Source organism: Penaeus japonicus, unplaced genomic scaffold, assembly GCF_977035675.1.
Source record: "Penaeus japonicus unplaced genomic scaffold, GWHDUDI00000001_assembly GWHDUDI00000009, whole genome shotgun sequence".
Lineage (NCBI taxonomy): Eukaryota > Metazoa > Arthropoda > Malacostraca > Decapoda > Penaeidae > Penaeus > Penaeus japonicus.
Genome location: NW_028234411.1, coordinates 6,565,341 through 6,580,340, shown reverse-complemented (window position 1 = coordinate 6,580,340; position 15,000 = coordinate 6,565,341). Strand labels below are relative to the sequence as shown.

The window sequence follows — 15,000 nt, the reverse complement described above, 5'->3', positions numbered from 1 at the left end:
GTATATTTTAGAAATTTATAACCCAAAGAGGGCAATTACTGATGTTAATAATCAATCATTCCAATGCTGCATAATAAGCCTATACAAGTTATACCCGATCCTCTGCAGCAATCGGAGCTCTGGACCCATACTGAGCTTTTTGATGGCTCGGCCGACGCTGGTTATGGTTAGCATAGATGGGAATGTCCTGACAATTATCCACATCATCGCCATCATCCATCCGAGGGTGGCCCGGAGTGGCTCTTTCCCCAGTTCGCTTCCGTTTGACCCCGTTTTGTTGCATGCTCAAATCGGAACCATTCTTTGCTGCTGCAATGGGCATGAACTGGCAATGTTGCTGAGATGGCACCTGTAAACAAAAAAGCTCACTCAATAGCACAAAAAGAACTGATTTTTCTACTTGAATGCATATATTTGCTATGTTTAGCCAGCACATTTCCTTTGATCAATTTTAGTGCAGTTCCATGAAAACATTCTATGAAATGATGCACCATTTTGAAATATTCCAAAAGACAAATTAAAAGCCAGAATTCTTTAAATTACAACAATACATAATTCAATTGAAGTGTAAATGTACCTGTACATGTACATGTATATATATATATATCTATTTATATATCTAAATGTATATCTATATGTATATCTACATATATATCTGTATGTATATCTATATGTACATCTATATATGTACAACATCTATATATGTATATCTATATATGTTTATCTAAATCTACATCTACATTTACATCTACATCTACATCTACATCTACATCTACATCTACATCTACATCTACATCTACATCTACATCTACATCTACATCTACATCTACATCTACATCTACATCTACATCTACATCTACATCTACATCTACATCTACATCTACATCTACATCTACATCTACATCTACATCTACATCTACATCTACATCTACATCTACATCTACATCTACATCTACATCTACATCTACATCTACATCTACATCTACATCTACATCTACATCTACATCTACATCTACATCTACATCTACATCTACATCTACATCTACATCTACATCTACATCTACATCAATATTCATATTCATATTCATATTCATATTCATATTCATATTCATATTCATATTCATATTCATATTCATATTCATATTTATATTTATATTTATATTTATATTTATATTTATATTTATATTTATATTTATATTTATATTTATATTCATATTCATATTCATATTCATATTCATATTCATATACATATACATATACATATACATATACATATACTTATACATATACATATACATATACATATACATATACATATACATATACATATAAATACATATACATATACATATACATATACATATTCATATTCATATTCATATTCATATCCATAATCCATAATCCATAATCCACATCCATATCTAATCTATATATTTCTATCTAGATCTAGATCTAGATATTTGTCTAAATCTATATACATATCCATATCCATATACATACCTATGCCCATACCCATACTCATGCCCATACCCATACCCATACCCATACCCATGTCCATACCCCATACCCCATCTCTATCTATACTATATCTCCAATTATACTGTATACCATTTCCATCTCCTTCTCTACCTCTCAACTTTATCTCCATCTCCATGCCCAAACTAACAGTGCCTTCTACATAGAAGATATGACAAGAGTATATATGTACAGATCCTACATATTGATTAAAAGATTAAGATAATAAAAAACTTTCCTTCTGTGAGATTAAAAGATTTTTTTTCTATGATGATAATAATCTATCATGCTTATATCTCAATGTCAGTGAGTTTGGTCTTCCCCACACTGGGAAATACAAGTTAAGTACCACAGGAATTACCAGACAAGATTGAGCTGAAAAGAGGGAAAGTGTGAGGTTCCTAAAACATGGAATTACTACAGATATAAATGAACCCCTGCAATATTCATCCCTAGGACAGTACTTTATAACTAAATTCATTTGGAAATGATACCTGGCTGTGGGACATCTGCCGTTGGTGGACTTGTTGGGAGTGTATGGGAGGTGAGGATGAATGCAAGAGTGCTGGAGAGACTTGTCCTGCTCCACCCCTCATCACCTCACGCACTTCCTCATCTTCATCAAAGACATCATCATCCATGTTCTCTTCAGGTACATCAACTTGTATAAGGTCTTGCACAAATCTGCAACTACATAAAGGTGTATAATTCACACATTTTGGCCTAAATGTTTAAAGATAAACATCACAAATAAAAAGATATATACAGTTAATAAGATTATGTACTTATGCTTTACATGTTTGGGTGTGGGTGTATGAAATTGTATGAGCATATTTTGTTTTTGTTTTTGATCAATCTACAAATATATAGACTTGCTCAGGTTTAATCAAATTGATGAATAATCATATTTTACCAAAATCTAGACAAATGATAAACCCTTAGAAAGTCCACAGCCACATCCAAGACAGCAATATTCTGCAAATATCAAAGACTAAGAATCTCTCAATTTATCATAAAACTTACTTGCTTTCATCCTGATTATGGTACCGTGTCATGTGACTGGTATCATCCTCCACATTACACGAGTCTTGAGACAAGTACGTGGATATGGTGTCTAAACTGGGACGTCTACCACTCTGCAATGAGCTGCAGTCAGAGTCCAGGGTGTGGCTGGAACCAAATCTTCCAACACCCGAATCATTTCTGAAATCCATAGTCATATGATGTTCCTATCACACAGTGTCTATTATCTTGGGACATATCTGACTGCTTCTTTACTATTTGAAAATGTTCTAAAATCCACATTTTCAGCATTAAGTAACTATCTTTCCCTCTTTCTTAACCCATTGGTCACAGTATTAAATAAATGTTTGTGTAGTAGGATGGCTGGTTTACATGTCTGGCACAGTGCCATCCGCATCTATGACCGACTCTGCCTTTGCAGCAAATCCTGCCATCCGCTGCCAATGGGTTAATACAGTTTAATATACACTAATACACAGCAAAGAAAGGTTATTGCATATTTCAGGGTTAAGCGCACAAAGCAATATCCTCACCTTAATATTCTAGACATATCCCCCCAGTCTTCTCTGTCATCTGGATACTGTTGACAATGACGTTGAGGCTGTTGTTGGTGCTGCTGCTGAAGAAGTTGTTTCTGGAGCTGACTCTGATGGTGAAGGTGGTGGTGATGAGGATGGTGCTGGTGCTGCTGGTGATGGTGTTCATGATGCTGCTGATGCTGGTGCTGCTGAAGCTGGTGTTGCTGGTGCTGATGGTGCTGGTTTTCATGTTGCTGGTGATAATGCTGAAGCTGCACTGGCTTAGAATATGGCACACTAGTTCGGGGTTTGGGCACGGGAGGGTTACTAGCCACGGGTGATGAAAGTGTGGTGCGAGGCATGGGCTTTGGAGGACTGGCACCATTGCTGCCATTCCAAGCATTCATTCCACCTCGACTATTACCATGGTCACTATTTGGACTCAACAAGCCACCTTTGGTATTGCCATTAGGTCCACTGTTTCCACTATTTCCACGTCCAAACATCTATTTTAGCACATAAAGCAAGATGAAAAAAATAAATAACAGTAATAACAAAAAACAACACTGAAACAAAATACAAAAAAAACAGGCATATACACACACAAATCAAAAGCAAGCAAGCAGACACACACAAACTTTACATATCTCTCTACATTTATTACTTATGATCAATAGTAAAAGTAATTTTTAAAATGGAAACACTATTCATCTAAAAATCAACAACAAAAAATGAATGCCTGATTTCAAAACATTTCAGCACCAAAGGAATTTTGCCAAACTAATGCACTAAGTTTCTAAATGATACAGACCTACAAAGTAGGCCAATTTGCCACATGTAGATTTTCCACTGCCAATAGGTTTAAAAATTATGTCTCATATTTCATAGCATGGTAAGGGTAAGGCATCACATGTGTGCAACATATATGTATTTTGTAACCAGCTATGAGAAAGAGCATATTTAAGGAAAAAAGAGGATTTTAGGTTATCTTCATTGACTGAGATCAATAAGGAGCCCTCAGCCCAAAAGAAAGGAAAGGCAGTAGCAACAAGCTTAATACTGGCTTAACACAAGCTTAACACTATTTTGTGATTTGCCAAAGGATATGGTATAATGTGCAAACATCTGTCTTTGAATCGCATAAATATTCATGGTCTTACACTTAATGATTCCTTCTAAAAATAGTTGCAAGAATCCAGACAAACCCACAAATGTGGGTCAAACTCAGGTAGCACCTCAAGGCACCCACTGGGCACAGTGCATGGGGAGATCCAACCCAAAAATAATTGTTGGAACTAAAACAGACTGAGAGATGTGGTTCAGATGTTCACTCTAGTCAAGAATGGTGGATGTTTGACACTGAGAAACCTGAAGGACCACATCATGTTAGAGACAGAAAACAAGAGATAACTACAAACAGCAAAACATGAAAATCTCATGGCCTGTGCCAAGAAACGTCCATGGGGGATCACTTGACATGACATATACCTATAAGATTTTCCATTAACCATATTATTCGCCTAATGCCGCTCCCTCTGTGAAACTAACAAGAGAGATAGTGCCGGGAGATCTCTCCCGGCACTATGCCTCTCAGTGCCCTATTCTACAGAGTGCTGAGAGGCTTTTGTTGTATTTCTTTACAATGTGTCTATAATAATGGAACTGCCGTGAATATATACATATGTAATTATGTAAAAAGTATATTTAGAGAAGAGATTATGACATGATAGGATATCATCAAGCCAGAACAAAATATTACCCTGATGTGATAACATGTCATCTGGCTGAGATGAGAGGCCTGTATCCATGATATCTACAACGGAAAGATCTATTCTCTTACAAAGAAAGGGGATGATGTTGCCTAAGCCTGAAAAAAAGATAGGACAGCAAAGAGGCAGACAGAGAAAACTGCACTGGATACCAAGACACCCTTCCTTATGCACAATTAATTGGGAGGGAGAATTGTCCTTGCTATTGTCTGAAATAGGAGAAGGGTATCTGAGAAGAGAATATGCCCCAAAGGTCCAGAGAACACATCAGTAAACATCAATTAGTCAAGGAAGGTGTATTGATGCTTTTAAACTGTGCACACAATCCTAATATCAAATATGGTAGGGGCAGAATGCGTTGCATATGAAAGTAAAAGAGGAAACAGTAAGAGTAGGTACAGACCTCAGATGACATTCAAATGAGAACAAGCAGAAAACTCTCAATATAAAAGGAGGAAGCATCTGAAAATCAGCAGTGGAGAGACACCACATAATACAGGAGAGTAAAACTGTTGTATGCGATATACCTAGGCTTGACTTTAAGATACCTTGTGCTTGACTTGTTAAAAAAAAATGTAAAAAAATACCAAAACCATCCCTCAGCATCCCATAGAATCAGGCAGGTGAAAAGGGCTATGAGAACTGCAGCCCAGCATCACACCAGAGGAGATCTAACACGTGGAAGCTATGTGCACTTGTCATCTTCACGGCGGGAGCAGCATTAGGCAAATTATCGCCCTGTCGCGAATGGTTAATGTGAGGACACCTTCTGACGCATCTAATAAACCACATCACCAGATAAAGAAAAGCACAAGACAACGTTACTGAAAAAAGCACACTCTGACTCTAACCTGTAAAATGAGATAGGAAAGGAAATGGGAAAGCCCACAAGAGGGTAGGAGGGTAAAATCACATGTGCCTATGTAGGTCAGGGAACACACCTGACCTCTCAAAGGTCACAGGAGACAGTGTCACAAACCAGAATCAGAAACAAACAAGTAAATAGTATTAAACAGTAGACCATGTAAGCCAGAGAGCATGTTACGTGTGACAACATGAGAGGAAAGGTCCTTTCACTCCTGCAAGATGGAATATTGGCATATTAGGCTCGGGCAATACAGCATGAACCCAAAACCAGCCCTAGGAACAGGGAACTTGTGAATTAGGGATCCCAAGAGGGCAATGATTTGTCTTGGCTGTATCTATCTATCTATCTATCTATCTATCTATCTATCTATCTATCTATCTATCTATCTATCTATCTATCTATCTATCTATCTATCTATCTACCTACTTACCCAGCTACCCACCTACCCCACCTACTATCTGCCTGCCTGCCTATCTGCCTGCCTGCCTGCCTGCCTGCCTGCCTGCCTGCCTGCCTGCCTGCCTGCCTGCCTGCCTGCCTGCCTGCCTGCCTGCCTGCCTGCCTGCCTGCCTGCCTGCCTGCCTGCCTGCCTGCCTGCCTGCCTGCCTGCCTGCCTGCCTGCCTGCCTGCCTGCCTGCCTGCCTGCCTGCCTGCCTGCCTGCCTGCCTGCCTGCCTGCCTGCCTGCCTGCCTGCCTGCCTTCCTGCCTGCCTGCCTGCCTGCCTGCCTGCCTGCCTGCCTGCCTGCCTGCCTGCCTGCCTGCCTGCCTGCCTGCCTGCCTGCCTGCCTGCCTGCCTGCTTACCAACCTACCTACAGACCTATCCATTATGCACATAATATATGCATTTACTTTTATATATATATATATATATATAATATATAAATATACATATAAAGCATTTGTGTATATATACATGTTTGTATGTCTATCTATCTATACACTAAATAAAATTACATAATAACTTATTTGAAGTCTGACCCTGCACTTAAACATAACAATTCCATTAATTTTGCTTGGTCTTTCTACAAAAAAAAAATCATTCTAATTGTAGCTGTTAGTTGAATTGCGAGTATAGCAAAAGGCATTTTTGTATATGGTGAATTACAACTAAAAGTCAACCTATTATCCATACACTATAATCCTTATGCCAAACACCATATGCCTAAAATACTTTCTTTAGGTTCAGTATCAGCAATCTGGGTCCATTATACACAGGATTAAGTTTCTCTAGAGAAGATACGTCTTACAGCCACCAAATAACCAAGCATAGGGTTGTTTTCAATTCTAGTTTGGTTAAATGGCACTAAAGCACTCATAACATGAGAAAAAAATATATGGTTAAAAAAAAGATAATAAATAAAAACATCATACAACTAAAGGATAAATCATATTGTGTACATCTAGAACATCAACATTATGCAGAAATTGTAACAATTAGTACCTCTGCATATTCAATAAGATGTTAAACAAACCTTGTTCAAAAAATTACGAGGTTTGGCATCTGCCATGGTAAAGTCATCGTCTCCTCGACTCCCTCTCCTTCTTGGTCTGTCAGTTCCAGTGCTTGTTCCAGGTTTGACTCTATTGTTATTTGTAGCATTGCTGGTACTACAACTTGCTCCTGGAAATGATTTCTACATGAATATTTATCATCTCTTTTTAACCTTATATTGCCTAACATGACAAATTCATCATCATTATATATAAAACAATTTGTATGAGAGTTTACAAAATCATCTAGCCTCTGCCTCCCTCTCCCACTCCCACTCCCACTCCCACTCCCACTCCCACTCCCACTCCCACTCCCACTCCCACTCCCACTCCCACTCCCACTCCCACTCCCACTCCCACTCCCACTCCCACTCCCACTCCCACTCCCACTCCCACTCCCACTCCCACTTCCACTTCCACTTCCACTTCCACTTCCACTTCCACTTCCACTTCCACTTCCACTTCCACTTCCACTTCCACTTCCACTTCCACTTCCACTTCCGCTCCCTCTCCTACTCCTTCTCTCCCTCTACAATAAAAACAAACAAAACAAAAATAAGGAAGGAAGGAAGGAAGAAAGGAAGAAAGGAAGGAAGAAAGAAAGAAAGAAAGAAAGAAAGAAAGAAAGAAAGAAAGAAAGAAAGAAAGAAAGAAAGAAAAAAGAGAGGAAGAAAAAAAAGAAAGAAAGAAAGAAAAAAATAAATAAAGAAGAAAAAAACAAAGAAAGAAAGAAAAAAAGAAAGAAAAAAGAGAGAAAGAAAGAAAAGAAAGAAAGAAAAAAGAAAGAAAGAAAGAAAGAAAGAAAAGAAAGAAGAAGAAGAAGAAAGAAGGAAGGAAGAAAGAAAGAAAGAAAGAAGGAAGGAAGGAAGGAAGAAAGAAAGAAAGAAAGGAAGAAAGAAAGAAAGAAAGAAAGAAAGAAAGAAAGAAAGAAAGAAAGAAAGAAAGAAAGAAAGAAAGAAAGAAAGAAAGAAAGAAAAGTAAATTTGTAAAGACTATGAATGGCTACTTAATCAGGCCACAACACATGCATGAAGTTTTAGGTCCTCAGCATTTTTTTAGATTTATAGCCTTTAGAAGCAACCATATACAGGTCACATTTTCATTATGTTAATCATATAGTTATTTGAATAATGGCTGGCATTAGTATGTTAGTCAGTATCTTTATCATACCTTCTATTTACGGCATTTAATGTATCCATCTTTTATTTGTGACTTAGAAATAGATTGTTTCTGGATTGAGTGATGTATCTTCAGTTGAAGATTAAAAGGACATGAGGACCACTGAGCTTGAGTTTCTTTGACATATGTGAAATCAATCTTGCTAGGAAAAAGGAATGTGTGTTTTTGTTGGTAACCTATTTTTCAGTTTCAACTGAGATGACCACTATATCACAAGAAAAAATACAGTAACAACCTATGACAAAAGCTTTACAGTGTATCTTTTAATTCATATATAGGTAGTAGGTATCAATTTTACAGAAGAAATATCATACTGTGGATTATCAAATCCAGTCATACCTATCCCTGGCAATAAAATCCAACTATTATTTCATTGAAATGCAAAATAAATGTACTGATGAAGCTGTAGTGAAAGAGAGGATTTTCAATGACAACACCAATAAAGAGAATAGTGTTGTTCTTAAAGTGCCATCTGATGATTTTGCATTTATTCAAGATTGCCCTGGACTTCCATCAACAAGCATCCTTCCTAGCCCTCAAGATAAGCTCTGTGGACCAAGGAAAAAGACAGAGCACCCTCACCAACGTCAACTTTTATCCCTTGTGATGATAAAGCCTCAAAGAGCAGTGACTATGACAAATATCTAGTAATCCTATAGTGGTATTTCTAGAAGCTTATAACTCTAGACCTCTTGATAATATAGTATATCAGTCAAATCACTTCATCTTAGCAATGGTTAGGATTATCAATTAATTTCTCCCTGATAGCAGCTCCTTAAAAGCATCTGCATTGGTCTGGGAAATTAAACTAAATGGGAGACTAAAATATCAAACCCACATGTTCTGTCAGTGCAGTTTACCTACAGTATTGTGCATTTTCTTATTAGCACCTATAAAAGGCAAAGAGGTCGCCAAATGCAATGTTAATATTTTAAGACATAACCCCTGATGGGTACGTTAGAATAACCGATAAAGCTAAAAGCTAAAAGCAGTAATTGCCAAGAAAAACGATTGGGATATCTGTTATTGAGTTACAGATTAATCGTAACATTTTTACCTTGAACTTGGCGTGACTGCTGCGGGGTTACAGGAGGCTTCCCGACTGGATAAGAGGCCTGCTGCACCCGCCTGATACTTCGAATGAAATTTGTGCGACTGTTCATCTGATGATAAGAAAAATAATAAACATGAATAAGGATTATGGAAATTCGAAGTTTATACAAACAAACTTATCACTGGACACATATCACCTTATTAACATTTTTTCATCTTTTTGTAGTGTCAAACCATAAAAACATAGTTCAACTACTTATGCCTCCCTTACTGCCAACAACCATATTAACACACAATATTATAAATAAAATCATTGCCAGGGAACTATTGAGTATCTTTGAAAAAAAAAACACATTCATTTCTCTAAATGGCCAGGAGGTAGCCTAGTTCTGGGTTTGCATTGTATAACCAAGTCCCTCCCTGTTGATTCAATTATAAGTAAGTCTGGGCAATTTTATCTTCATTGTTAAATAGCTTACAGTATATCAGTTAAACAAGGTCAATAAACAAAATAAGGCTACTAACTCTCTGATCTTTCATTTCTGAAAAAATATTTTCCAAAATTCAATGTAAGACATTTCAACATGACAAAAGAGACACCTATCAAACAAGTTTCACACAATAAACAGCTTTATCAATAAATATTTTTCTGAAGTAAAACCACACAACCATAAAACTTGCAAACCATACCTGTGTTAGATTGCAGAAGTTTATAACATAAGGACACATTGGATATGCTTTACTCAAGTCCACCGTCTGAGCTCCCTGGAAAGATTGATTATTTTTTTTCCAATCAATCTATTTATAGTACCTCCATTCAAATTGTAAAATAAATCACATCTTCAGGATAAAAATCAGATGAAGATGTTTTAGGGGTAAAATTATAGTCCAGAAAAAAGTGCAATGTCTGTGTAGGGACATATGAAGATAATATTACAAACATATGAATTGATTATATTTCATGAAGTTTTTAATATTTCTCAATAATAATATTTTCCTCTTAGCCAGAAGACAACAGACAAACCTACTTACGGATGCCCAAGACTCCTCTATGATACACTGTACACACATGTCATACATATGCCAGTCTCCAGGCTTATCTCCTGACCACTGCCAAACAGCCCCTTGACCAGCAGGTGAACTTTGTGGGTAAAAATGTCTTCTCACATTTACAATTACCTCTGAAACAAAAATAAATAAGTATTTGGTTAACCTTTCAAACTTTCAGCCGCATCTGATAAACGGTATTTTGTAATTTCCAAAAGACCAGGCAGTAAAAATCTTAACGAGCAGCAATCATTTGATAATGGTTGTAGATAATTAAATTGCATCCGATTGGTCCAATTGGCATAAGGCTGGCCCTGTTGCAATCATTATGTTGCATAACTACAGTAGAGCATCAAAAATGCTTATCCTTCACCCACTGACACCGAGTTACATGTATATATGCACTCAGAATCTGGGCTCAGACGCCATAGTCTTTGCATAGACTTCGGTGCTTACTTCATGTTATCAGGGAAGCTAATAGTTTTATGCAGTAAAACCTAATCTGAGGTTTCCTTTATTGTACTTAGTTTCTCCTGCTTATCCCTTTCTTGAATTAGCAGGATAAAAATCTATATGAAGGGATGCACAGCAGCTCTGAATCACTTCAGCCTGTACTTTTCCCTGACTGTTGCTTTTCCCAAACTCTTTTCTTGCCTTTCATACCAAATCTATGTGGTTTACCCTGTGGCGGAATAACCCCTAAAAAGTTCATTTTACGTGGGGTTTTCTTGGTACCAACCCTGATTACACAGTTACTATTTTCAATGCTGCTAGTGCATATACCTTAACCCAGTCACGACGGGAGTATTCTGGCCATGCATGTTACAATGACGGGGCTCTCGAACGCATAGGCCTAAATCAGTTAAATAAACGACGCCATATGGCGCCACCCAGCGAACGGGCCTTGAATGCGCGGTACTGTAGTGTACCCCCCAATCAGAGAGGGTTAAGACCACCCAACAAATAATAAAATTTTTTTGTTTTTTTTTTCTTAAATTTCTATAGTTTCCTTCTATCCAACTGCATTGATAGTATCAAGGGAAAATTATCTATTCCAACTCAAGAGAGCAATACACTGGATACTATGATACTGGTGTAATTATTGCTAAGGACTCCAAACAGGGGTATGGGGAAAAATTGCCACTTTGCCTATTGATTTTCCATAGCATCATACTTCTATAGCATTTTATCCATGTCCATAGAAACTCAATAATTTCAGCACAGAGTAACACAACCTCTCATCCAGGTCTTTTTGGTCTACTAACCATACAAAATATACAGAAAGACTTACTTGTTATTTTGCATTCTTGTTGCATTGTAGAAAGGTTTACAGAGTAATTGCTGAGGGCAGGGTCCGAATCTCCCAGGAATACAGAACGCAGGTTCTTTGAATGGGCTCGCTCCAACTGCTGTGTAACATCTGGTGGGTATGGCCTCCATCGTCGCTAAGATAAAATATCATATGCTTCTTTATACACAAGATATTACTTAAATCATATTAATCCACTGAAGGATTTTGACATGATACATTCCAAATCCTTTATTCAGTACAGCATTCAAAATTTTTCAATTTATGTCAAACCACACATACATTTGAAGCACAGCATTTTTAGACTATATTTTGTAGAATACAATTCTATAATATTAACTATCTGTAGATAATATCAACACATGGTAACATATCCAACTAATGTATTACCCTCTTGTACTTTATATTTACAAAATATTTACAAATAACTATACATGAAAATAAACATACCTGCTTGTTCTCCCACTCCCACACAACGACATACAATCCTTGCTTTGCCGTGGCCATCGCTGTCGTTTGGTTCACTTTATTTCAATCTTTCCAAAGTGGTCCCTGTTTATGGTAACAGTGCAAGCTGAAAAATATAGGGTAATATATACACACTATAAAAGGAAGACCTTTGAGCACTTTTGATTTCATCCCTCAAAGTATTCAATAGTATTTGTAAACACACATATATGTTGCAAGTGACTCTTAGCAATTACTCCTAGCTAAATAAATAAAGGAATGGCTCAATGATTGGTCTCGCAATTCGCCAGACTTAAAAGCTATTGAAAACCTGTGGTATTATGTGAATTGCAGGTTATGTAATCATGTTGTCAAAGGTGAAAATGTATCAATCTATCATTTCCATGGAATGTTTACCTTGTATTATGTGTATGTCTAAAAATATAATGCTACCAATAAACTATATCATACATTAATCTATATACCTACAAAAATAGCAATTCCATCCTCTTAACAAACTAGGTGTAAGAAATAACATATACTTTATTATATCTAAATGTAACATTTTTCTAGAAGACACAAACACAGTGATGCAAAAATTTAAGGTTTGTTGCACATTATTTGTAATCAATACATCAACGTAGTCTCAACTTCTCACTGCATATTCCATAAGATATCCTCTATAAGGCATCTTCCAATCATAATCTAAAAACTTATGCAGATAAATATCCAAAGATAAAACATTTCAAATACCATCCAGTCATCCATGACTTTCAAAATATACTTCTTTAAACTTTGAAGACCTATGGCTAACAAAGTTTATAGAAATTTACACAGTAGGGATAAACATATATCCCACTCCTCAATCCTCTGACAGCTGATTTCTATCCTCTGCTGAATGCATGCCACCTCTTTATCACAAACTTTTGACAGATCTCTCTAGCTTAAGTGTGAAAAACATAATGTCGGTAAGCCCCATTCGTGGAAGCTCGGCTTTTCAGGTTCGTGAAATAACAGGAAATATGCTGGTGTCATAGCCCTTTTAGATAAACAGTGATGCGAGTCCAGAATAAATGTAGTGAAGGTTTAGTTGCTTTTAATAGAGTTTCAAAGGCGTGTACAGAAGGGAAAATATCTAACCACATTAATCACCCTTATATCTCATTTCCCTATCTATCATCAACTGGCACAAATGAACTGCAACAGAAATGAAGGTCAAATTCACTCTCTTAACAATAATAAATGAAGAGAGACAAACTACATCATTACAAATCAGTCTATAAACCTCTGGCCACATGGCTGTCATGCAATGCCAAGGTCTCTACATTCTGCTTTCCAACAAAGGCAATCAAATCTCTACCAAGTACCACCATATAAGAAACCAATCCATGATCTGTTTTGCTGAATATACATGGAGATTTGTGGCCTTTGATGGAGCACAATATAAGAGAGATAGAGCAACAATTGATCAATTCTCTTAGGATACCTGTCTTAATAAGGGATATTATGGTTGCACAGGATCAAGCATCAAGGAAGGTGCAGCTGATAGGAGAGTTTGCTAAAATAATTAGGACAGAAGCATGGACTGCAGCACAATTTTTCAAAAACTTAGGCTGGAACGTGGTTTGGTACCGTTGCTTCACTTATCCCATGGCACCAGTAATATCTATATAATGTCTGTCAATACGTCAAGGGGATAAATTAGTGAGTAAACACTGTTTCCTATAAAGAATTGTCTTGTCGTCTCGTGTGAAAACGGATACGAAGTGTTTTAATTAGTTATAAATAGGAGATTCTTATATAAAAAATGTTCTCTAGCCAGCCACTGAATAAGAGACAAAAATGGCACTGCATTCTTCACAAACCATTATCCAATTGTGTAAATCTAGACCAATCTCTCTTATTAAGTCACAATTTCGCCAGTATTGGGAACAAGCCACTTCAAATCTTATCAGTCCCTCTCGGATTGGCACAAGAACGAACCGAGAACGAATTACGTTTCCAGGCAATGTTATCTCTCCGCGCCAAGTGTCACAAGATGGTTTGTTGGGTGTAAAGAGAACAGAATTTACCAATGTTTGTGATTTTCCCATGTCCAGTTCGCGTATTGCACTTGTTGAGTTGTGACGTCACATGTAAACACGGAGCAGAGGAGGCTGCGCGCGGCGTCTGCGCAGAGAACCCCTTCGGCTCCAAGTTTGAGATGCCCTATATGCATAAATACGTTTAAAATTTTATATATATATATATATATATATATATATATATATACATATATATATATATATATATATATATGTGTGTGTGTGTGTGTGTGTGTGTGTGTGTGTGTGTGTGTGTGTGTGTAGTTTAAAAATATATCTATATATATATATATATTATATATATATATATATATTATAAATATATATATATAAATACATATATATATATATATATATAGATAGATACATAGATAGGTAGATAGATAGATAGATAGATATGTGCACACCTACACACACACATATCCTCACACACACACACACACACACACACACACACACACACACACACACACACACACACACACACACACACACACACACACACACACACACACACACACACACACACACTCACACACACACACACACACACACACACACACCACACACACACACACACATCATTACTAAAACACACACACACACACACACACACACATATATATATATATATATATATATATATATATATATATATATATATATATATGTATATATAGGGAGAGAGAGAGAGAG

General features: G+C 36.8%; 1 protein-coding gene across 7 annotated transcripts in view; it reads right to left on the bottom strand.

Annotated features, from left to right (window-relative positions):
• The window catches only part of LOC122259275 (protein deltex), a 25,244-nt gene extending 10,838 nt beyond the window's left edge, over positions 1 to 14,406 (bottom strand). Inside the window, exons 1-11 of one of the 7 annotated variants that reach the window (XM_086539654.1) lie at positions 14,293 to 14,406; positions 12,224 to 12,347; positions 11,756 to 11,909; positions 10,450 to 10,598; positions 10,108 to 10,182; positions 9,422 to 9,527; positions 7,167 to 7,315; positions 3,072 to 3,562; positions 2,539 to 2,718; positions 2,010 to 2,205; positions 95 to 349 (exon numbers count right to left, since the gene is read on the bottom strand). In XM_086539654.1, the coding sequence (XP_086395780.1) occupies positions 95 to 349; positions 2,010 to 2,205; positions 2,539 to 2,718; positions 3,072 to 3,562; positions 7,167 to 7,315; positions 9,422 to 9,527; positions 10,108 to 10,182; positions 10,450 to 10,598; positions 11,756 to 11,909; positions 12,224 to 12,280 (1,812 nt within the window). In that variant the 5' untranslated portion in view covers positions 12,281 to 12,347; positions 14,293 to 14,406. Of the gene's footprint in view, positions 1 to 94; positions 350 to 2,009; positions 2,206 to 2,538; positions 2,719 to 3,071; positions 3,563 to 7,166; positions 7,316 to 9,421; positions 9,528 to 10,107; positions 10,183 to 10,449; positions 10,599 to 11,755; positions 11,910 to 12,223; positions 12,348 to 13,706; positions 13,819 to 13,852; positions 13,970 to 14,085 lie in introns of those variants that run through there. The other 6 variants (XM_086539655.1, XM_086539653.1, XM_086539659.1 and 3 more) reach the window with 6 other exon arrangements.
• Positions 14,407 to 15,000: the final 594 nt, after the last annotated feature.